At 36.3% G+C, this 26,416-nt stretch overlaps 1 protein-coding gene across 4 annotated transcripts in view; it reads left to right on the top strand.

Moving 5' to 3' along the window:
* The window catches only part of raly (RALY heterogeneous nuclear ribonucleoprotein), a 94,972-nt gene that overhangs the window by 49,962 nt on the left and 18,594 nt on the right, over positions 1-26,416 (top strand). For 2 of the 4 annotated variants that reach the window (XM_048199045.1, XM_048199044.1), the window contains one exon: positions 25,256-25,535. In XM_048199045.1, coding sequence (XP_048055002.1) covers positions 25,280-25,535 — 256 coding nt within the window. In that variant the 5' untranslated portion in view covers positions 25,256-25,279. Of the gene's footprint in view, positions 1-19,204; positions 19,347-24,804; positions 24,829-25,255; positions 25,536-26,416 lie in introns of those variants that run through there. The other 2 variants (XM_048199043.1, XM_048199046.1) reach the window with 2 other exon arrangements.

Below are 26,416 nucleotides of genomic sequence, written 5' to 3'. Positions count from 1 at the left end.
GAATGGGAATACAAATACAGTTTCTACAGGTATTAATGACTTCCTTGTGTTAACAAGCTTAATTAACCAACCTGTAACCCCAAGCTGGTGTTACACCCTTTTATTTTTCTCCCTTCTCATCATTTGAGAAGAGTTTCTGAATCGTTGCGCTATGAAAGCAACAGAGGTAGCTTCACTCTGATGGATGATCCAGTAAGCTGAGCAGAAACCTTGAGTGTCAGCCACAAAACCTTGAGACGGGGAGCACATAATGAACCTCCCCTTCAGCAAGCCAATGAAAGAAAGAGAGGGAAGGAGGAGAAGAAAGACGAGATAAATAGACAAGGCTTGGGGGAGAGGGAAGCAAGTGTGGGAAGAAGGCTTAGCATTAGTGTGTATGGCTGCATCCCAATTCACATACTTATACTTCACACTAAAAGTATGCTTCTCTGAAAGGAAAGTACATACTTTTTTGAGCAATATTTCTGGACTGGTGGGTCACACTTACATTAAATATGGGTGCACTTGCATTGAGGATAAATTCATGTCAGCTTTTGACAGTTCAGTCCAATAATGAGTCAAGAAAAAGATGCTCTTCGCTTCTGAATACACCTACTTTTCTTATATAAAGTATGCCAAATGTAGCTGAGAAGCCATCAGATTGGAAAAGTTGAAAAAATAAGAAGTGTATGCTGGGTGGCTCTTTTAAGTGTAAGGTACTATGTTAAATTGTTTATGGTATAATATAATATAGATTACCATTCAAATTTTGGTGTCGGTTCGAAGTTTTTGAAAGAAGTCTCTTCTGCAAATCAGCATATTAGAATTATTTTTGAAGGATATTTTCTTATATAAAGTATGCCAAATGTAGCTGAGAAGCCATCAGATTGGAAAAGTTGAAAAAATAAGAAGTGTATGCTGGGTGGCTCTTTTAAGTGTAAGGTACTATGTTAAATTGTTTATGGTATAATATAATATAGATTACCATTCAAATTTTGGTGTCGGTTCGAAGTTTTTGAAAGAAGTCTCTTCTGCAAATCAGCATATTAGAATTATTTTTGAAGGATCATGTGACACTGAAGACTGGATTAATGATGCTGAAAATTCTTCACAGGAAAAAACTTACATTTATTTGATCAAAAATACAGTAAAAAAAAAAAAAAAAAACAGTGATCATTACAGTGTACATTTTTTCTACTTTAATATGCTTTAAAATAAGTTTTCCCTGTGATCAAAGCTGAATTTTCAGCATCATTACTCTAGTCTTCAGTGTCACATGATCCTTCAGAAATCATTCTAATATGCTGATTTGCTGCTCAAGAAACATTTCTTATTATCAATGTAATAGCATGTTTCAGGATTCTTTGATGGATATAATGATCAAAAGAACGGCATTTTTTAAAATAAAATCTCGAGTAAGATTATAATTGTCTTATTATACATTAAATTTAATGCATCATCTCTGAATAAACTTTTTTTTATCAAATCAACCAATAATTAATGTGGTTCAGATAACATAATATTTTGAGTTTCTGTTGATTAAACTAATCGCCTTCCTTGTATTAACTCAAATTTTTAATTTCAATGAACTCAAAATTTTAAGGCAACCAGGTAACTTACTTTTTTAAGTAAAACCAACAATTCTTTTTACAGTGTGGTTTGAACAGTAGTGTAATTTAATGTCATTTTATTGTTGTTATTATTAGATCACAAAAACATACATGATGCACACCTGCATACCTAAAAAACATGCTTCATCAAAAATCGAAAAATAAATTAATTCAACCCACTGAAAATGGAAGAAAAAGTTGCGTGCATTGCATTATAGGATAATTCACATTGTATAATTCACATTTTGTAGTCATATGGGCATTCCATGTGTATAGAAAATGTGCATAATACCCAAGCTGTATTTGCTACATACTGTATAAACAGCAGTAGAGTATTACAGTATATGATATTCTGAACATAACCTCTGGGCTTGTACTGTATATAGGACACGTAGTATGAGAATTGGTATGCAGCCTCTGTGTCTGATAGAGTAAGAGAGAAATAAAGAGAGATATGGGTGCTTACAAAGCATGTAACGTCCGCTGGTATAGCTGCCAATTGGAAGTAACGTACTGCCTGCAAGAGCAAATTAGCCTCCAGGGAGTTCTTCACCTCAAATTGAAATTGACAGCAGGTGACACTCACAAACTCATTAAAATACCTCTGGCAGAGGTCGGCCTTATGCTAGGCCAGCGCAGGCCAGACAGTCTATCAACAGGGGGGAGATAAATTAAATATTTCGTCAAGGGCCAGAAACGGGGAGGAGTTTTATTTCTGGCCTTTCGAATTATTTAACTCAATAACTTGTCCAGGGAGTTCAAAGTATTCTGGGTGGTACGACCTGCAAAGTTTAAATGCTGCTTGTTATTTATTGCCAATAAAGTTTTTATAGCTGTTTGGCCAGTGCGTTTAGAGGCGAGGTGCTGTGATAGATCTCATTTAGAGAATACTAACCTGATGTTCTTTGTGAATTTGGCCGCATAAATCCATTTGTGAACCTCTTTTGAGGCATTTGGCTTGCAGAGTGAGTCATGCGGTCAAGTTTGGGTCTGTTTGGATGAAAGCATGTGCCTCAGTGTCCGTCCCCCCCATATGGCAAGTGCTGGTCATTAGCAGTGATTTTTGTTTCTCTGTCTCTTTTTCTCTCTCTTTCAATTCATGACTAGCGGCACAGCTTGCGTGTGCCAGCTATTTAGCATTTGCGATATCGACTGCTGATCTTTTCTGATTCAGTTTAATCCACTAGAGTCGAGTGGCATGCAGCGTGTGGCATGCATGAAGGGAATTAGGTGTCTCTCAGGAAAGACTTTAAAAGCATAGGCAGCTGACTGCTATATCTTCCTAACTGTGATAAAACTTGACATGTGACTGATATGAAGCGCTCTACATGGGTAGCATCTCATTGCATGACACTAACCCCACTGGATTCATATGAAAGCTACATGTTCTTCATGTAAAGACCACTATTTTTTATATATAGTGGTTTAATATATATATATTGCCTTTCAAACATTTTTCCAGATGTGTTTACAAAATATATATATATATTTGTACATTTCAATTTTTTGAAACAGTATGATAATACATTTTTAAATGGATTCAACTAGGCCAGAGTAGAAATGTGCTATATTGTTCTATACCATTATGTATATTTATGTAAATGGAGTCTGAACTAACCATTTTATAATATTAGTTACATAATGTGAACCTGTTTTGCACTGATGCATGGGTTATCATTCATTTGTTATGAATCATCTTATTTTTGAGTGAATGTACTGTATAAAAAAATATATATTTTCTGTTAGCGTTATATAAAATACATTTTCTTTTGAAAAAGTCTCTTCTGAATTTATTTGATCAAAATACAGTAAAATTGTTAAATATTATTACAATTTAAAATAACAGTTTTCTACTTGATTATATTTTAAAATGTAATTTATTCCTGTGATCAAAGCTGAATTTTCAGCATCATTACTCCAGTCTTCGGAAATCATTCTAATATGCTGATTTGCTGCTTAAAAACATTTCTTACTATTATCAATGTTGAAGGCAGTTGTGCTGCTAAATATTTTTGTGGAAACTGTGTTTTAAAAAAAAAAAAAAAAAAAAAAAAAAAAAAAAATCAGGATTTTTTGATGAATTGAAAGTTCAAAAGAACAGCTTTTATTGGACATAGACATCTTTTGTAACATTGTAAATGTCTTTATGGTCACTTTTGATCAATTTAAAGCATCTTTGAACCTGAAAATCTTTTCTTTAAAGTTAGTTAGTATATCATTTAATTTTATCCATTACACTTTGGCCTAAAGAAGGTTCCTGAAGGTGGCTTCATTCTCTTTTGCACCCATATTCAACATTCCCATCACTTTCCTCTTTCTTCTCTCTCTACTGGCTCAAGCTACCCTTTTCTTATCCACTCCTGGTCATTCTTCCTTTTAGCCCCTAACTATCCCCTACATCCGCCCATATACTCTTCCCTTCCCTCACCCCCCTCATCTATGTGTGTGGGTTAAATGTATAAGAAGGAAAAAGCCTAGGCTTGTAGAAGGAGAGGCCTAATGAAGAATGTATCGATTTCCTATAAGAAGGATTTAATCAAAGTCCCACGACACATCCACTGGGACAGAAGCCTCGCTACAGCACCAAATTACACTTCATACACCATCTATTTTTCAGCCACAACGATAAATGGAGGTGCCGAGCAGATAGATGAGAGTCCCTTCAGCTCATTCATCATACCCAAACTAGGGGAGGAAAGCAAAGTGATTGAGACGGGCAGCAACAACAGCCAATGATAAATAGACCGGGAGGTGTCAAGGGGGCGGGAACAGCATTCACTATTGGAGGAGGAAGCTTTAATTGAATTTGGGAAGAGAAGGTTATATAATGAATGATTAATTTGATCTATAAAAAATATATGACATTATGTCAGTGAGTGCTATGTTGTTGCTGTAGCATAGAGCATTTGTAGTTTATTAGACAGTAAAGATAAGCAATTCAATTGACTGAACTGTTACTATGGATCATTATGCACTACAGTGGAGGAAGTTTATGTGTGCAACAAATCTGATGTGGATTTGCATCAGCAGAATGCTGTTTGTCAGCAAATACAAGGATTAGCATTTGGATTTGAATATGCAAATTTTACACAAACAAGCAATTTCTATATTTGGCCAATTAATACCATAAAAAATGTCCTCTAAGTGTGATTAACCCTGATTTTGTAGAAATAAAGAAAACAAATATTATTTCAGTGTATTTGATTTAGGGATATTCTGCTTGAGAAGAGGCCACGGAGAATGATTATCTATGTCACTATAGCAACCCTGTATTGTTTTAAAGTGAGCGTGAAATCAAATATGACCCTGTATTCTCTCTTGACCCTACTTTCTCTCCTAATGCATTTAGCAGGTCTTATTGTGCACCAGGGCTATTAAAGGGTTAGTTCACCCAAAAATGAAAATTCTGTCATTAATTACTTACCCTCATGTCGTTCCACACCCATAAGACCTTCGTTAATCTTCAGAACACAAATTAAGATATTTTAGTTGAAATCCGATGGCTCAGTGAGGGCTCCATAGGGAGCAATGGACACTTCCTCTCTCAAGATCCATAAAGGTACTAAAAACATATTTAAATCAGTTCATGTGAGTACAGTGGTTCAATATTAATATTATAAAGCGACAAGAATATGTTTGGAGCGCCAAAAAACAAAACAAAATAGCGACTTTTTTAGTGATGGCCGATTTCAAAACACTGCTTCAGGAAGCATCAGAGCACAGATGAATCAGTGTGTCGAATCATGATTCAGATCGCGTGTCAAACTGCCAACAGCTGAAATCACGTGTTTTTTTTATGGTTCTGAACAGCAGATTCGACACACTGATTCATCTGTGCTCCGAATCTTCCCTATGGAGGCCTCACGGAGCTATCGGATTTCAACTAAAATATCTTAATTTGTGTTCTGAAGATTAACGAAGGTCTTAAGGGTGTGGAACGGCATGAGGGTAAGTAATAAATGACAGAATTTTCATTTTTGGGTGAACTAACCCTTTAAGGGTTCAAGCACGTTGGGCAGAAACCCTAATGGTAATTGTTTAATTTTCCAAGGAACAGCGTTCTCCCCTAAAAGTGATCGTGCAGACCAAACCGTCAGTCATAGAGACTTGAAACGTTGAGGGTTGGTAGCACTCACATCGCCTACAACATCAGCAAGGCTCGCCCTGATCGTCCTGATGGGGACACTACAGCAGTCAAAAGTATAAAATGGCTCATAACTCCTGACTCCGTTAGGTGTAGGCTCAAGTGTCTTTTATAGTTGGAATCCTTGGCTCAAGACGGACAAAATACATGCCTTGCGAAATTTTCGGGTATTTTGGATTTTTTGAAAAACCTACTTTTGCGAACTAGTCCTAGGTTTTTGGCCCAATCAGAACCAAACCATTGCAGTGTGATTCTCCTGAGACTAAAATGGCTATAACTCCTGAACAAAATTAGACATTTTCACCAAACTCAGCACACCTATGTAAGAGCTCATTCTCTGGCCGTGTGAAAAAGGACGTGATGACTGGCCACTTGGTGGCACTATAACAGCAAAAAAAATCTTGAAATCTTGAAAATTGGCATGCAGTGTCTTTGTCAGGGGTGCCATGATTGTCTATAAGGTCATTGATGTATCTCAAATAACATGTCTTCCATCAGCCAATGAATTTTGAGCAGCCATCAAACAAAGGTAAAGAAAGCCGATAGGAACCAAACTCGCTGGGCCTGTTTGACTCACTGCCTGTGAAATTCAAAAGAAATCGGCCACCAGGGGGTGCCTTCGCATTTTTATTTACTTGCGTAAAGGATTGTGTATCACGCTATTTTTCGCACACTCCCACAACATTTATACCATATGGTAGAACTCCTCATTCTGAGCAACTTTGCCTGTAGGACTGCCTGTGTCCCATCAAATCTTTCGTTAAATATTGGAGATTATTTCAAAATTCAACTTTGGCGAACTAGACCTAGGTTTTTGGCTCAACCTTGATAACTGTTAAAAAGCTTTAAAAACTATATATTTCCCATGGTAAATTGCCTGTATTGGCTTTAAATGGTCTTTTCCATCTATGATCAAGATGTGCATGTGCTTAAAGGCCTTAAAGAGCTTGAACCATAGACTGTAAAAAAATATGGAAGTAGCGTCCGTGACGTCACCCATAGAGTTCTGAACAGCAGTTTTGAAGCGAAAATGAGGCCGCGGCCATCTTAGCTGCGCGTCACCGCACGTCACTCCCGGATAACTGAAAATGGGCAAAGAGGCGGGGAGGTGGTTTGAGCTGATATGACTGGTTGCTGAAACCACGGCCGCCTAGCTCGACGCGACCATGTTAGCAGCAAAGGAGCTATCTATCTATCTTAGATACGATCTAAAATATTGAAGACAAGTTTTATCATCAGAACGTTCTAAAGGTTTAATGTCAATCTACGATGTTTTTTAAGATATAGATCCTCCAACACCAGTAGTGTTGGTTGTGCAAATAACAACATGGAAAATCAAATGGGACTTCATACCTTTATAATAGAGATGAATCCAATCTGTGGCACTTGGGTAAAATATGAGTTTCTATTGCAAAACAAAAAAACATGTCACATTTCTTCTGAATGATCTGCTCTCTGTCATCGTTCTTCAAGAAAGGATGCAATCTGAGCAGCGTTTATGTTGTAAAACTGTATACGATCGTATCTAACAAACAAATGAGCCCGTGTCCAAAGTATATATTTTTTCAAAATAGTGCAGCAGTTTTAGTTATAATATCCAAGCAGTGCTGTCGGATTTTGATATCCTCCCGCCATTGTCATTCTAGTAAATCTTACAATCAAAACTTTCAGCCAATGCCACAATCTAACAACGTGTGTTCTGTGTCTCTTCCCCATGCATCCACATCTACACAGACACACATCAGTCTCGAATATTATGCAGCAAGCCATATTTTATAATTGTATAAAATAATCGAGCACAAATACGGCTGAGATGCCAAATTCAGCGGCAGCTGAGGTAACATGACGGCTCACAGACAGCAGCGCAATATACCTGTCACTCAAGTGACCACGCCCTTAATTATGCAGAACTTTAAGGCTTAATATAATTTAAACGGATAAGTTATAAAAAAATTCACCCTCCTCAGAGTTGTCATGAAGGGCAAAAATAGCAGTATAGACCAAAACCACAATTTGAACCAACTTGTAAACATGTTTTTTTCTGCTATAAACTTGGCCAATTTAACATGGGACTCTATGAGATTATGTTCTCTTTTGGAGCCTGTCCCTAGCGGCCAGTCGATGAATCGCAGTTTAAGTTACTTCCGTATTAGTTTCACGAGAGAAAGGGGGAGGTTGCCGCTTGGTTTGAACCCCAATAATTGCTGCTTGCAGCTATATTTATTATTATAACTGAAACTACAACTAAAACCAATTTACTTGACATTTTACTGTTATTTCAAATAAAATAAACATTAACTAATACAATAAAATATTTTTTAAAAAATGTAAACATTTTATTTTTAGCTAGTTGGCAAGGCAACATTTCTCATTTTCATTTAGTGTGAATTGATGTGCTTAAACTAAAACAGAAATAAAAATGATATAAATAAAATCTATAGACATTAAATAAATGACAAAAACAGAACAAAATTACTAAAATTTAATACAGAATATTGATAAACTATAATAGTATCTCAATGATATGAAATAACACTATTGTGAACAACTCATTGGTGCATGTTATTCAAAAGAAGAAAAACTTTTTTCAAGCTTCTGTGAAAATGTAATAACTTGCATCATCTCTGAAATACCTTTTTTGACTAACAACACAGAGGCTGTGCATGTAGGGGAATTTTTTTTTTAATAACAAAAAGTTTTTTGTCAATAACACTAGATAACATTAAGACAATACAATTATGCCAATAAAACCAAATAACGATAGATCTGATAAAGTAATGTATCCACTGAGATACATACTGATGGAAGTGCTCTAACAAATCAATTAGACCTTTCGCCTCCACATCCCGGATAAAAAGCCTCTTCAAAAGAGATGTTTCAGAAGAGAAGTAGACCCTCACAATCCAAAATCACATTCAGGTTTGGCTTCATTCTGATATATGCTTTCTCACTCATAAATACATCCCATTTCTCAAGTGAAATGAGCTGCAAAAGCCGTTGACTTCAAAGCGTTTTTCAATTAGAAGGTACACACACTTTAGAGACTTTTTCTCCCCTTTTTCTTATCAGGCTACAAATGAAGGGCCTTTTATGTTGGTGTGTTACTATGGTGACCAGTTATCCTGCGAGAGCTGTGCTTGAAAGACCCCCACTGGTAAAGTATGCTGTAAATAGTTGTACAATAGTTCATCTGCATATCTACTCCTTGATTGGAGTGGCTGCAGTGGCGTGCCACTTGGCCAAGAGAAGAGAATCTAAATAGTTTTGCTCCAGAAACATCAACTAAATCAAACCCGTATTGTGGTGTGAATACGACACAATCTTAGAAAAAGAGTGAATGTCCGCTGTTTGCCTCAAGAGTTATGGCGAAAGCCATAGAATTAAACATAGTCTTTTCTGAATGAGTGATTCATGCATAAAAGACTGATTGGGAACTCATAATCAATGCCAAAAACCTCACACAAAAAGCTTTGCACACGTACCACAAACAGAACACAAGAACGTTTTCTGATGCTTTTATTTTTTATAAACGTTGTCAACTTTTGATTGTCTTTTAATGTCTTGCTGTTTGTTAGAGAAAATTTTGCTTTATTGATAATCAGTAGTAGTTGTTGAAGTGGTTATGTTTAGGTATGGGGTAGGTTTAAAGGGGTCCTTGATTATGATTTCACTTTTTAACTTTAGTTAGTGTGTAATGTTGCTGTTAGAGCATAAAAAACATCTGCAAAGTTACGACGCTCAAAGTTCAATCCAAAGGGAGGTATTTTCTTTTACAGAAATCGCTTTTTAAGGACTACAAATGGCTGGTAGGGACTACAACGAGCTTCTTCCTGGGTTGGTGACATCACAAACCACAAAATTTACATAAAACCCACCCCCAGGAACACGCAACAAAGGGGGTGAAGCCATGTTGGGCTGCTTTAGAGAAGAGGAAGATTTTTTGTAGTAGAGTGTTGTTGTCATACCGTCATTTTACACCGGACTGCTTCACAAACGAGGATCAATTCAATGCTGGATTTGCACAAAAGATTAACATGACGGCACATGCTAGTCGATGAGTTGAATCAACACCACAGCAACTACATAAATTTATCCACTAACCATTCAGAAACGTCCAGTTTCATTCTAAAAGTTGTAACTTCTTCCTGAGTCTCTCCATCAGTGTCTGACTCCAGTTTGAACAATGTAAGGCTGAACACCGTTACTGACAATCCTCATTTTGGCTGTGTGAGATTCTCCAGCTTTGTTGTTGTTGAGGAACCGAAGCGTGAGCTGTTAAAGCTTCACCCTCTTCTGGAAAAAGAGGCTGGGAGCAGCAGCTCATTTGCATTTAAAGGGACACACAAAAATGGCGTGTTTTTGTTCACACCCAAACAGGGGCAAATTTCACAAGCTATAATAAATTATCTGTGAGGTGTTTTGAGCTGAAACTTCATAGACACATTCTGGGGACACCAGAGACTTATATTACATCTTGTAAAAGGGGCGTTATAGGTCCCCTTTAAGGGACCTTAAATATGGTCATGCAGGATAAGGCATTAATATGTGCTTTATAAGTACTAGTAAACAGCCAATATGCTTCTAATATGCATGCTAATGAACAACTAGTTAACAGTAAATATGTGTTCACTAATCTAAAGTGTTACCGGAGTTTTTCTCTTCTATCATCCGGTGATTTCAGGGGAAAAACACTTCAATTCAGGTTCTGGGATTTTAACATATCTACAAAGACGCTGCAAACAACAGATGTTTTTATATAGGCCAGTGTGCATTATTTACGATATTCTAATCCAACAGAATAATAAACACTTTTAGAAGAAAGAAATGGGCAGCACAGCCTACTCTCAAAATGTGGATTTGTTTGTCATAAACCATTCCTGCATCTCATTTGCGTGTTTTCTCTTGCCCAACACCAGTTAGTCCCTCTGCGTTAATCCACACATGGATTGTCACATCCTGACAAATGGTCCAGCAGTCAACACATGCTATATATAGCAGTTCGCTGGGTAGTCTTTAAAATGCTGCTTTTTTAGTCTCTCTGGCAGTAAAGTGAATTGCATGAGCTCGGGTGAATGTTACTGTTGCTTGTCAGATGGAATGGCTGCTGTCCTCATGTGGTCTAGTTAATAGATGTGTGTGCTGATGCAGTTGTCAGGTCAGTGCTTTCTGCTTGGGTCACCCTAGAGTCTTTGACCTAATGTTTACTCTAAAGATTAGGAGATTTCTGTTCTGTTCAGTTCAACAGTGGTTCCCTCGACCTGTCCAGAATATGTATGTATATGTATGTATGTGTATACACACACACACACACACACACACACACACACATCTTTATAACCTCCAATAAATGCAGCCTGTAAGTGCTTAGAAGCTTCTGTCACCTCTCTACTGCAATCTTGGCCCATTCTTCGCTTGAAGAAGTTTCCAGATCACTGATAGTCTTTGGTTTCCATGTTACCACTGCTTTCTACAAATTTCACCAAATATTTTCAATGAGATTTAAATCTGAAGACTGTACAGGCCACTCAAGAACATTCAAGAAAATTCAGGAAAGTCCATTGATCATCAAACTTCAGTCTCTGCACTTAAGGCATCACCATCTTTGCCAAAATGGCTTGATACCTCAAAGAATTCATGATGTCCTTCATACAGTCAAAATTTATACTTCCTGCAACAGCAAAGTACCCCCATAACAAGACTGGACCACCTCTATCTTTGACCATGGAGATGGTATTCTACCGTTCAAAAGTTTGGGATCAGTAAGATTTTTTTTTTTTCATTCAGCAAGGATGTATTAAATTGAAAATCAAGTAAAGTGACAGTAAAGACTTTTACATTGTTACAAAATATTCTGCTTCAAATAAATGCTGTTCTTCTAAATGTTCTATTCGTCAAAGAATCCTAAATAAACATTGTATCGTGGTTTATCAGGGCTGAAAATTCAGCTTTGCCATTACAGGTATAAATTACATTTTAAAATGTAATAAAATATAAAACGGTTATTTTTTATTGCATTTTTGATCAAATAAATGCATCCCTGGTGAGCATTCAAAAACATTAACAAATCTTACTGACCCCAAGCTTTTGAATGGTAGTGTGTATCTGTATATATATACTGTTCAAAAGTTTTTTACATTTTCTGAAAATGTTTCCCTAATCAAAAACCTGTTGCCATGAGTGCTTATTGAGCCTTGCTATAAAGTTGTTGCAGTATTCTGAATGTATTTCATGCTTTGCTAGGGTTGGTTTCTAGGGTGTAGAGTCACTGAAAAATGCTCACCACTAATGCACAAACAGCAACAGAGATAAAAACAAATATGTGTTGGATGTTTGTTGGACTACCTGTTGTATAAATAAAAACATACAAAACATTCTATTCAACCATGGCAATTGTATTGATATTTAATTCTTACTATAGGTTTAGATTTACTTCTGTGTGCACTTTCTGCACATTTCTATTTTCAAAAAAAGTGAAAAAAAAGTTTCCCTCTAGTCAAACTGATAGTCCGCTCCAAATGATGTCATTGGCAGAGAGCCATTGTCTTGAAAAAATGCTTACAGCAGCTTTAAGTCTTATTCTTACACAATATATGCACTTTCAAATCAGTTGAGTACGAAAATGTCTGCCAAGACTTTCCTAAAATGTGGTTTGTAGACATTATGTTGAAAGTGCTTAAATGTATTCACCATCATAAACAACTAAACTAACAATATTTAAAGTATGTAACTAGATTTTTAGCCTACATCTTCTGAAGAAAATGTGCTTACCCTTGCAAAAGTCGCCACCCCAATGCTTTTTTGTTTTGGGTGGTTGCCAGGGTGTTGCTTTACGGTTTCTATGGTATTCTTAGTATTTTTAGCTTGTTGCTAGGGTGGTGACTTTCTGACTCAGGTCCACAGCTCAAGACATTTATGTATTTGGTAGATGCTTTTATCCAAAGTGACTTATATCGCATTCAAGCTTTACATTTGCATTCCCTGGGAATCAAACCCATGACCTTGCCATGCTCTACTATTTGAGCTACAGAAAGGCACAAACAGCGCACAACAAATTATGCACTGAAGTTTAGCATTTTTCGGAGCCCCTAATGCTGATTATGCAGTGCCTTAGCAACACCACCAATTATGATATTCTGCTAGTGCTTTGTTACAAAAATGCACAGCTCTTCTTGTAAATAAAGCTAGCAAAACAGTCTCTATTCTTACAGGGAAACAATGTTAAGCATTTTTATGACAGTGCCATGTCACTTTAAAATAACAGGCCGAGATGCAACATGATTTTTTTGTTGTTGTTGCTTTGGGCCATTTTGCTTTAGGCTCATTTGTTTTGAATCCGTAAAGTGAACACAAGGCTAATGGAATTGGTTGTTTTTGTCTTATTATGTACAGTTTGAAGCACTTCTCTTGTTATTCCCTTTCTAAAACGCACGTGAATACAGAACAAGATGGGGAGAGAGTCTTCGCAACATTAAATCTGCATTAACTGTGATAAACCAAGGACCGGCCCCGGCAACTTGAATAAAAAGTGCCAGAGGGTCTAAATCTTCCCTGGCGTCTTAGTGATGGCATGCCCTCTGGCCTAGCTAGGCTACAAAGGCCACAGAAGTGCTGCTGCTTTGTTGATTTAGTTGTGTTCAACTAAGGATGAGGAAAGTCAGACTTCCCAAAGGAGCAGTCCTAAAGCCCAATAATTTTATGATGTATCTGGTTGGAAGAGCCAAAGCAAGACTTTATCAGCAATACCAGATGTTGCCTGGAGCCATTTAGAGCTGTCTTGAGGAAAAGGTCTTCTCTGTCTCTGGGCATACTTGGATGAGTTTATGTAAAATAGGAGTCTTTTTATTAATATTTTTGTATGTGCTTTGGTTTGATACAGTATACGTTTTGCACTTATCCATGGGGGGTGAAAAGAGTTTGCTTTTGCCTTAGGAAGGCAGACAGAAGTCTTTTTTTTTTGACATTTACTCTGCAATTGACTTCCATTTTACCTTTTTTGGAAGTTATACTATTCTGACGGTTCGTATATAGGTAGCATCTTGTGACATCTGTAATAAGATGTAGGCAGTGGATTTATGCAATTTGTTTGGATTAGGAGGATCGTTTCATGAATATCTAAACAGGAGGTTTAAAATCAGGAGGTTTTAAGTGTTATATGTTTGTGCAGTTAATTTGATCAGGTTCTAATCAGGTTCTCTGACCTGCATGTGCTAAGGAATTGGCTTATATATTTTCAAAGACTATAGAATAGATATACAAAGACTCCTATGAATGGGAGAAACTGCAATGCGCAATATGGCTGAATACGTCCCACCTTCTAAATCCAGTTCCAATCACTGATTAGTAAAGTCATTGCGTCACTGCAGCTGCCATTAAAATCCCAAAGAAACCTGAGACTCGCACTTAGGCCTGCTCATGCGCATTGGCTGGTCTAGCTTGAAACATAAGCTTTTTTAACGCAATTTGAGCAAAAGTAACAACATTTATGGGACAGTTCATGTCAGATTTTGTTGCTGATTTGAAATATGTTATTTAACTTTTAGTTAAATTAGAGATTTTAGGATTTCCCCATTCAGGTAGATAGGACTTGGTCTTGGATGCCCGAAATAGCTGCCTGGAGGCATTGCAAATATGGCCGCCGAGTGAACAGACTTTCCTATAGTATGAAAAGTGCTGTTTCAACTATGTCTGTATTAGTTAGCTTATGTACTAGCATAGCATACAGATACCCGATTAGCTTGATAGCTTAGTTTATACATGCATTTACACTTACCCTACATGTATTCACAATCATCTTTAATGTAATTATGTTTTAAATTAAGTGTTAAATGTCGAGATATTTCAGTTATAAATAAAACAAATTAAAGATGTTCAACTATTCACTTAATATGCTATTATAATTATCATTAATTAATTAACAGTTAAACAAGTGTAAGAAATTGCATTCAGTTACATTTATTATGCACTAATTTGTTTTCTTACACATTATATAGTAAGCTATATGCATATTTTAAATTAATATCATTCGTATATACTTAGGATAATCATTAACTGAGACTTTGGAGGGACCTGGATTTCGAGGGAGGACCCAATTTGTCATGACAGGTGACTCTTTCTTCAGGTTACATCATTACACCAGCAGGTGGCGACAAGTTGAATCATTGAGCCATTCGATGAACCGATTTGTTCAAAAACGCTGATTCATCCAGGAACGAAACACATTTGTGTTGCTCTGAGATGTTGGAACTACTTCATTTGTCAAGCTATTTTATTTTGGAATGAAAAATAGATAAAGTAAATGGAAATATTGTGCCTAAAATGTAAGTTACTCAATATTAACTTACTGTTTGCTGAACTGTTGTGTAAAAGCAACATCAAACTCGACATCACAAAGTCGGTCTGAATGTCTGCTGCACTTGGCCGCTGGTAGGCTACACACAAACGCTCACTATGAATGTGGTATTGCATAATTATGAATACATAAAATACATTTTGTTAAAATATTAAACCATGCCATATGCAAATGTTGATAAATATAATTTAAAATAATAATATTTAATTATTAGTTATTTTAAACGACTGGAAATTTTCTTGCCATGATATTTGTTAAGACCCTCATAGTCCTCTTTGTTTCATGCTTTTCATGCGGGCATGCTGAAACACCAACACCCAATTGTTCATGTACTGAAAAAAGAAGCCCTACTCCACAAACAAGACAAAGCTATTTCCTTCTCTCTGCTTTTGTTTTTATGACTAATCACTGTGAACTTGACATATAGGTGCCTGTAGCTCAGAGGACACATAAACATATAGAACCACACATACATACATACAAAACATAGCTGGTGCCAACCATTAGAATCACATTTCCCAGTGCTGCCGACCCTCTCTCTTAGCATCAGCACGTGCAACCACAGCACAGATCCAATAACTCAAACATAATCAAATGCTGTCATCCGAAAAAAATAATCAATACTGTCATCCGTTCATCTGCAGCAACCCCCATATCCCTCGTCATCCAGCTCACAGTGAAGTATGACACCCGATGACCTTCATGCATCCGTTGGCACCCCGTGTTTATTTTCCTTGGCTAATTATTCTGTGGTTTCAGAGGCCATTGGTAATAAGCAAGACATCAGACGCTGACGGGAAATTAGCGAAGTGAGATAGAGAAAAGGAAAAGCAGGGATGAGAGGGGACGTCATCATTATAAGCACACTCGTTTATTCTGCGTTCTCTTTTATCTCTGGCAACACCTGCCCTCAGAGTCGAGAAAAAAGAAAATAGAGAATTTGGAGTGGATGGGGGGGGGGGGGGGGGCTTAGAGATATAAATTTGACACAAGCAGCCACCAACCGTGTGTATTTTCCTCAGCTGCCATGCTGTCTGGTTTAAAGGGATAGTTCATCTAAAAATGAAAATTCTGTCATCATTTGCTCACCCTTGTGTCGCTTTAAACTGATTTGACTTTCTCTCTTCTGTGGAACACAAAAGGAGGTCTTTTGAAGAATGTCCTGGCCATTGTGTTTAATATAATGAAAGAGAAAGAGAATGTCAAGCTCCAGAATCACAATAACACACCCATAAATTATTCTAAATGTGGTCCATGTGATTTGTACACTATATTCTTAATAAGCTGATAGCTGTGTGTGAGGAAGAAACTGAAAAAGTCAATGAGTTATAGACTGCTTTTATGACGTTCATTGCGACTGCATGGTTTTCTTTCTTTCTTTTTTTTTTTTTTTTTTTTTTTTTTTACCAATAATGACAGATCTTAACTATAAACAGCATTCTGTTAAACAGGTTTTATGTTTTAAAGTTGTAATTTAAAGGGATAGTTCACCCAAAAATGAAAATTCTGTCATTTATTCACTTATTTAGTTGTGTCCAAACTTGGTCCTGGAGGGCCGCTGTCCTGCATAGTTTAGCTCCAACCAGCTCCAAAACACCTGCCTGGAAGTAAGTTTCTGTTTGCCTAGTTAGATCTTGATTAGCCAGTTCAGGTGTGTTTAATTGGGGTTGGAGCTAAACTTTGCATCCTCCAGGACTGAGTTTGGATACCCCTGGGTTATGGGTAACCAAATAGTTGATGGGCCCCATTGACTTCCATAGTATGGAAAAAAATACTTTGGAAGTCAATGGGGTTTTGTTACCGACATTCTTCAAAATATCTTCCTTTGTGTTCAGCAAAAGAAAGAAATTCAACTTGAGGATGAGTAAATGATGACAGAATTTTCATTTTTCTGTGAACTATCCCTTTAACTAATGGGAAATATTTGTATTTGGTTTCCTAAATATTCAACCTAATTTCCTATACACTACAGTTCAAAAGTTGGGGTCAGTAAGATTTTTTAAAATGTTTTTTGAAAGAAGTCTCTTAAACTCACCAAGGCTGCATTTATTTGATCAAGAATAAAGTAAAAATTGTAATATTGTGAAAAATTATTACAATTTAAAATAACTGCCTTCTATTTGAATATATTTTAAAATGTAATTTATTCCTGTGATCAAAGGTGAATTTCCAGCATCACTGCAGTCTTCAGTCACATGATCTTTCAGAAATCATTCTAATATGCTGATTTGCTGCTCAATATTTCTTATTATTATCAATGTTGAAAACAGTAGTTCAGGATTATTTTATTAATAGGATGTTCAAAAGAACATTTATTTTGAATACAAATCTTTTGTAACATTACGAAATTCTTACTGTCACTTTTGATCAATTTAATGCAAATATCGCACTGATCCTAAACTTTTGAACGGTATATTTGTTTTGAGAATTTTGTGCAAAACAGTATTTAACATTCATCTGTGGGTCGAGGTGTAAGCATCCCACTGAGACCCTGTGACTGATACTGGCAGTGACATACTGAGCATAACGAGGTCCAGTGTGTTGCCAGTATTGAGGTGTGCACAATAGGGAGGTGAGAGCTACGCTTGAGGGACATTCGCCAATCAAGCGGTGGTCTGCTCTTTACTCCCCGGAGTGATAACGGTGACAGCAATGCTGCACAACTGACGCCCTTGGGTGTCTGAAAGGAAGAGGAAGGAGGCTAGCAAAAATGTGCAATATTTGGCAGTTTTTCTTCTTAATCTCATTTATACAGTTGTCTGCAACAATCATGCCACCATTTTGTTTGTACAAACACAAATGAGTTTATTTACATATTCATATATTTAATGCATTTATTGAATATTATTTGAAAGATTATTTAAATAAAATATTAATGAGTTACATTGCACACTGCATAGAAAAGGAACAGTTCACCCAAAAATGAAAATTCTGTCATCATTTACTCATACCTCATGTCGTTCCAAACCTGTATGAGATTCTTTCCTCTGTGGAACATCAAGTCTCAGTGTTTTTTATGAATAATGACACAAATTTCAACCATCCATTTTAGGTGCAATTTTGCAGTTTGTCACTTCATAGATCTACGCTGATTTTCAAGCATTACCTAAGTTACAATGCTTTAGGGAAGATCATTCATACAAATAATAAATAATTTTTCAAAACGGTAGATAAAACTGATGTTTTTCAAGAAGATACTATTGCACTATTTCTACTTCAGAATTTCATGTTTAATTCAACCTGTTACTTTGTAATTATTTGTGAAATTTGCTATTTTTGAGTGAAAATTGTTTCCACACCACAGAAGAAAGCAAATTGTACTCTTTTAGAGTTTATTCCTTTAACAATCAAATAAAACAAAAATCTCTTTAAAGGTCCCGTTTTTCGTGTTTTTTTGAAGCTTTGATTGTGTTTATAGTGTGCAATATAACATGTGTTCATGTTTCGCGTGTAAAAAAACACAGTATTTTTCACATAATTTACTTATCTGTATAACGCTGTTTCCACTGTCATAAAAACGGGCTGATGACTTCCTTGTTCTATGAAGTCCCTCCTTCAGAAATACGTAACGAGTTCTGATTGTGCCAGCGGTTCCTGTGTTGTGATTCGACAGCTCTGAGCGCACCGTGCCCGGAAAAGTCACGCCTCTTACCATAACGTGGAGATGCACGCGCTCAGTGTTATTGTAAACATGTCTTTAATTTTACCCTATCAATTTGAGCCGGAATCAGACCCGGTGATTGGACTGCGGGATGAAAATAACAGCGTTTCGACGACATGGCGACAAACACACTCTACAAACGCAACTCTTGTGTATTCCTGTGGGCGGAGGTTAGTCAAAAAACTGTTTTAGTGACGTCATTAAAGAAGGAAGTAGAGGGATGTAGTCCAAACTGGCCGTTCGATGTAGGCGACTTCTGTTAAATAAAATATCTCGCTTGGCATTGAACTTTGAGCTTTAACATTTTACAGATTTTATTTATACTCTAACAACAACATTACACACTAACTAAAGTTTGAAACATGGGATCACGAAGAACAGGACCTTTAAATCTTTGCTCGCACCAAGGTTGTGCATGCTGCATCCAGTAAAAAGCACCTGAGGAGCTGATTGGCTGATGAATTTATGCCTTCCTCAATGCTCAGACTCTCATTTAGTTGCCTTAGGCAACCGTGGAGGAAACCTAATTCCCAAAGTGCTGTTTCCAAACAGAATTTGATGCTGTTTGATCCCAAAAGAGGGCTATCAACATCTCAGGAAAAGGTACCAGACAGTTTCATGCTTGTTCGGTTTGTACATGCAGGGAGGGGCAGGTGGTCTCATTTGGAGCTATTAAGTGACCTCCAAACACATTTGCCTGTCTGTAAAATACCGTTACTGACAGAGATGATTTTGGCACAAGCTCAAATAGAATATAAATTATCCCCAGCACCCACGTGCAGTAATCACTAGTGTGTGTGTGTGTGTGTGTGTGAGAGAGAGAGAGAGAGCGAGAGAGTTCAAGCACATGACTTTGTAAAGTCAAACAAAATTCAATTTGTTCTGCATTATGGCAATTACATAGCTGATCAAGGGTAGTGTGCATGTATAATTGCTCATTGTGTTTTTACTATGATAGACTCATGGATCTGCCAAGGTTTCAGTTTACTCATATTTTATATATGCTCTTTTATTATATTATATTATATTATATTATATTATATTATATTATATTATATTATATACAAATAATGACACTGTTACTATATATAAACTAAATACATTCAGAAGACTGAATACCTAAATGCAACCATATTACTTAATAAAGTAACTATTAACTAGTTGCTTATTAGTACTTATAAAGCACATATGAACGCCTTATTCTGCACGTCTACCATAAAATTATTATTATTACCAATTAACATGTTTTGTATAGCATTTTCCAAATTACTAATATTTTCTACAGTGTAGACAGAATCCATAGTTTAAGACTCAGATGCACCTTTACAGCAAATCTTACAATAGATCACCAACAGTCAATAAACCGCACATAACTGCACTGTAATTTTAAAATCTCAATTTATCTTGTGTTCTTTAAGAAGTGTTGAATCCATTATGAGTAAATGATATACTCGTATGAGCACATTATCAGTATGCCGAAAGTGCTGAGAGCTCAGTTTAACACACTTTAACCTGAAATGTTACTACTACAAAATGCAAAACAGGCTTCAGGTCAGCAGTAAAGGCAGATGATCATCCATCCAGCTCCCCGGACATTTTAATAACCTGGTGTTAGTGTGTTGTGCAGTGCAAGCTGCTGCTTCTGGGAAACTCGTGCGGCTGCCAAATGTCTGGAGAGTCAAACATTTGCGTGCCAGAGTCATATGCTTACCTCACAGTGCAGTGAGAGAGAGAGAGAGAGAGAGAGAGAGCTCGGTGTCTCTATTCCTGATGGACCGCTTTGCTGTTTGGCCTGGACTCTATCCAATTCAATCTCTGCTCTGTTAATTTCATCCATTACACTGTTAAAAAACAGTTCCCTGTGCTCACCACATTACTGGTGATTAAATATGCCAGTTATACTTGTTGCACAGATGTATCAGCCAATTATTGATCAAATTGAAATGATCAGCATATTGTCCGTAAGCATGAAAAATGCTGATTATTATTACTAAAAAATAGTATTTTTAATAATAACTTATGAGGTATATTTATTGCATTGTATAGGTTTTTTTCTGCTCATAATCTAATCAATGAATACATTCAAGAATAAATGAAATCTGGAAATGAAAAGCATGTTGGATGCTTCTCGTATGAGTTTGATGTTGTTGAGCATCAAAAGAATAGTCTTGACCCATAATGATGCAAGTATTTGTGTTTATATGTGCACAGTTCTCTGCCTTCTTTGGTGAGAGTCACTTTTATTTTATATTCAGCATCAGAGTTTTTTTCTAGAATGCCTAAAGTAGTTTTTCCCTTAACTTGATGTGGTGAAACATATGCAATATATTGCTTGCATTAAATCATCAAAACAAGTAAGAGGTATTGCATCTGACAAGAGTCTGTGAATGGCATGCGCAGTGTAGAAGAAAAAAGCTAAATAATTATATTATCAAATTAATTTTTAATAAAATGATGCAAAATACGATTTCATGGCTTTGGACCACAACTGTGTCTCATCCAATACATAATGAAACAAACTGCTGTGAAAGAGCAAAAATGTTATTTTTGTTGTAAAGAAAGAACACTTTAAGTTCACTTTTTATAAATGTAGTTTTGATTGTAATAATCACAATCACAGTGATAATGTTATGTTTTTCCACTGTTCCACAATTGGTATAAAGTGGGGTTTATTGATTAGAGATTAAATAAGAGACACTATAATATTTTTAAGAATATTATTATTTGAATAAAGATGCATTAAGTGATCAAAAGTGACAGTAAAGACATTTATGTCACAATTAAATTTCTTTTGCAAATAAATGCTGTTCTTTAGAACTTTCTATTCATCAAATAATCCTGAAGTATCATGGTTTTCACATAAATATTAAGCAGCACATCTGTTTTCAACATTGAATAATAAGAAAAAATATTTATGAACATCAAATCAGCATATTAGAATGATTTCTGAAGAAATCATTTTTGATTGCTGAAAATTCAGCTTTGCCATCACAGGAATAAATTATATATAGTATATTTGTTTATATATTATTATAATATAATATGTGTTTATTTAAATGCGTAATTCCATAATTCCAAAACAAAAAAAAAGTAGCAAAAGGATCAGAATCAGTATCAGCCTCGCATTTTTTGTTTTTGTTTTATCTGACAAAAATATCCAAATTGGTGCATCCTTGTTTTTGTTTTTTTGGTTTCATTTTGATTAAACTCATGCAAAATAGTATGCTTGAATGGGTTAATTGTGTGAATGACATAATGAGGAAAAATGGAAGAGCTGCAAACCCACAGCTCATTAACTTAGCCGGAGGTAGTGTGAGTCTTTCAGCTGCATGAATGCTTCTGTCAGGATGCTGTCCAAAATGGCATGATGGAAGAATCTGGTCCAGTGTTTTCCCAGTCTAATCGATCATTTAATTACATTCCACGATCCCTAAACCTTTGGACACTTTCAACAACCGAACTCTTAGAAACTCTTTAACAGGTGTTAATGGGTCCCACGGAGGCAGATTTTAAAGGCGAGTCTGAGCACAGCATTGAATTGGCTGGTTATTTCTGCGAGCGGGATGATAGCGTGCAGTAAAAAGCAAAGTTCAAAAACCTTTATTGCCCAGGTCCTTGTAACAAGGAGGAAAAAAGGCAGCACATGCTTCAAAGACTTGTACAATCCCAGCAATGTGAGATATACAGAGGCGCTAGTAATTAGAGGAAAAACGTCTCTTTCACACTAAATGACCTTCCCCTCCGCTTGCTCTGAGAATGTTGTGTGATTAGCAGACCCTGTCAGAGGGAAGCGGCTGTCTGAACGGCCCTCAAAACAGACCTTATTTCTCTCAAACCTGGGACACAGTCAATTGACCCTGACAGGCTTGCAGTTTGGTCTTCACTCTCCCCTGATTTCACATTCAGCCGCACTACAACGCTGCTAATAAGGAACAGCGGTGTGCCACACGTGTAGAGGTCAGAAGCACAGTGTCTTTTAACCTCAGATTTCTTTTCTGTCCTCATAATAAGCTCCAAAATAATCTTAACTTATTATGTCCCTTCACTATGAAACTTATGAAACATAAGTCTTCTCAGAGGAAAACTTATTGGAGGTTGTTCTTTTGTAGCTCATGAAATGCAGTCCATTTTACTTCAATGTAATTTATCCAATGGGAACTGATTTGATTGTGAATAGTGGGTGTCATGAAAGGCAGCAGTTATGCATTATTTCGTGCCCTAGTTGAAATAAGACGTCGCTTGCCCTAGACTTCGTTATTTTGGCAAATCTAAGGACTGTTTGAGACATTGTCTATGTTTGCATGTGCACCAGTTGATTATTTCCAATAATCAGAGTAAGGACTTAAAGGATTAGTTCACTTTCACTTACGGAATTCTACTTACGGAACGAACGCAGCGGCAGTTCCATTTTTTCCGTAAGTAGAATAGGGAAGGCGTAGGACATACAGCGTAAGCTTTTTGAAGAATACAAAAGTGCGGTTTTGGTGGAAGCACTTGAAAGGTGATCGTTTGTTTATATAAAGCATATACATCTAAATTTTTTTCGAAAATGACCGATCGTTTTGCTAGATAAGACTCTTATTCCTCGTCTGGTATCGTTTAAAGCCCTTTGAAGCTGCACTGAAACTATAATTTTGACCTTCAACCGTTTGGAGGCCATTGAGGTCCACTATAAGGAGAATAATCCTGGAATGTTCTCATCAAAAACCTTAATTTCTTTTCGACTGACGAAAGAAAGACATGAACATCTTGGATGACATGGGGGTTTGAATAGTTTGCAGTTTCATCAGCAGAAGCCAGCTTCAACATTTAGAAGGAGCTTGTAGGCCGCTCTCTCTGCGTACATTCACATTTCCACAGCAATTATACCTTACACAGGTCACTAAGCTTTGTCATTACTTCAGGTTGAATGATTCTAGTAGATGAACTTGGAAAATGTCCACATATGGTCTTTGTCTGGGAAAACAAGTCACTCCATCTACTCCATCTACTCACATCCATCTATTTACGTCACAAGCACATGCGCGCTTTGGTCAGAGTGGAATAGATTAACAGAGCATCTATTTACACTAAGTGCAAATAGCGTCCCTTGTTGGCAAATGCTATTTACACTTGCTCCGCCCACTCAAGTTTTAAAAAAGATGCTTGGATTTCAACATCTTCAGTGGCATAGCAGTAGTGAGTATGGCTTGCAGACCTGGCTTTAAACGCAATCGATGTGGGTTTGAATCCGCTTTTTGCCGAGCTCGCATTTATTTTCAATAAAAATGAAAATAAAAGTGGAAATAAACTGTGAACGAGTGTTTAATGATATTAAAAGTGTTTATTGGGTAGGGTAAGGATTCTCCCAAAAAGGCAGCATCCATTTAATAATTTTTAATAAATATAATCATTTACACTCTATGATATTATTGCATCCTGTTATTGTACAAAAATACTGGGGTGTAAATAGTATCTGTCAATATAAAGTATAGATAGCATCTAATTACTATTTACTCTTATTGCAAAGAACTGATACTTTTACATGGTGTAAATAGAATCTACAGCTATTTTCACTTAGTGTAAATAGCATTTATTATGCAAATAGCCGCTGCCGTAGATTAAAGCGATTAAAGTGTTTACATGCCTGTTTATTGCGATCGTCATACGCCACATTTAACGATTATGGTTACTACAATTATGAGCTTAATCGCATCAATGTGTGATCCAAGTATTAAGTTTACATGAGGTAAAGTTTAATCATAATATTGCCTAAATCTCTTTTTAATCGCATTATGAGGGTGCATGTAAATGTAGTCATTATTGAGAGATCTTCTGAAACTCTAGAGGAGACTTAAGCAAAAGTTTCTCCCTTTGCTCTCAACTGAATTCCATTGCAGTCTAGGAGAAACAACTGAGATACAGAGATCTCATGTGTGATTGTTCTTTCTTATGGCCTATCATTAACACTTTGATCAGTGTGCTAATTACAGTGCTGTCTGATTTCACTGCGTAGGGTGTAGCCAGTCTTGCCCAGGAGAAATGGAGTACATCAGATGTGCTTTGCTGGTGTCAGGAGAGCTTTGATCACTTCTTCATTAATTAGGTGATATATAGGTCAGGACGTGTGTGTGATCAGGATGATTCATGTTTGCTCAAGGGCAGAATCAGCACCTTTACGGCCCCAGATATAGGCCTATCTATTATATGGATGGTCCTGGCTATTATGTTAACTAATATGGGTTATTATTATATTATAAATAATAATGATAATGATGATAATAATAAAAATGTGTTAAAATGTTTTAAATAGTAATTATTATTTTATTAACAATAATAATTTTAATGTTATAAATAATAATAAATACTAATAATTCATGTTTTTAATTATAATAAATAATATTGGTATTTATTATAACTTGAATTTGATGAAAGTTAACTATTTATCTTTTATTTATATATTTCTGTTGATGCCATTTATAAAATCAGGTGATTTTACACAGTTAATGAAAGTAAATCTGTTTCTTCCCCAGACTGCCGTTCACATTTCAACCAAGATGTCACTGAAAGTCCAGACGAGCAACATTACCAACAAAAATGACCCCAAGTCGATCAACTCACGCGTGTTTATTGGCAACCTGAACACAGCGGTGGTGAAAAAGAGCGACGTAGAGACGATCTTCTCCAAGTATGGCAGAGTTTTGGGCTGCTCAGTTCACAAGGGCTACGCCTTCGTTCAATACGCTAATGAGAGACACGCTCGTGGAGCAGTCATTGGAGAAAATGGACGTGTGCTTGCTGGACAAACCCTCGGTGAGTTTGTAGTTTGCTAGTATACTGTATTGGTGTGTTTTATATATAGGGTGACCAGATTTCTCAGAGTGAAATACGGGACTGAAAGGCACCCTCACCTCTACAGCGCACACATATCTACACATGACAATAACGTTAGCTAGAGTAGTGGCCAAAAGTGATGTCTGGCCTAAGAAAATGGACATTTATGCCCTTGTATTCAAACATTTTATTGTAGCCATATAGTTGTGCTTTTTACATGAAACTAATGTATACTCGCAGTTGTTTTGTTTGTAATAACTCAATGATACATGACAAATTGTGTTATACCAAAAAAAAAAAAATGTACGCCACATGGGCAAAATTTATTGAGTACTGTGTGTGTTCTTCTTCCCAATATTGATTCTGTAGAGTCATTAAAAGCAAATACTGAGAAATATCCTCTCCAGAAATTGGCCACTACTGTATATAAGAAATTGATATAGTTATACGAAAACGAAAAGCATTGCCTTTATTGCTTTTACACTGAGTCAAGATTTTTCAGCTGTCCATGAATGCATTCATGATGCATTCATAAACATACGCTCCACGGTAACGAACCAAGTATGCCTTAAACAAACTCCATGGCCAGAGATAAGACGTTTTAATTATATAATTATGTTTCTACTCCAATTTGCTGTTGAAATATAAACATTTAAACAGTGGCTGTCATAACTTGTTTTCAAGACAGATTTATTCAAACATACTGTTCAATAAATGAGATAGTATATAGTGCATATAGTTATTTTCTCTTGCTAACTAACATGTTTATGGTCACTGAATGTCTTTCCTGAAGTAAATGTGTTGTGTGACATTGTTTACAAGCTGTTTTATTGACGTCTTTCCGTGATTGAAACACTGAT

Source organism: Megalobrama amblycephala, linkage group LG8, assembly GCF_018812025.1.
Source record: "Megalobrama amblycephala isolate DHTTF-2021 linkage group LG8, ASM1881202v1, whole genome shotgun sequence".
NCBI classification, from domain to species: Eukaryota; Metazoa; Chordata; class Actinopteri; order Cypriniformes; family Xenocyprididae; genus Megalobrama; species Megalobrama amblycephala.
Note: the sequence above shows the minus strand (reverse complement) of the source record. Positions and strands in the feature narration are given on the sequence as shown.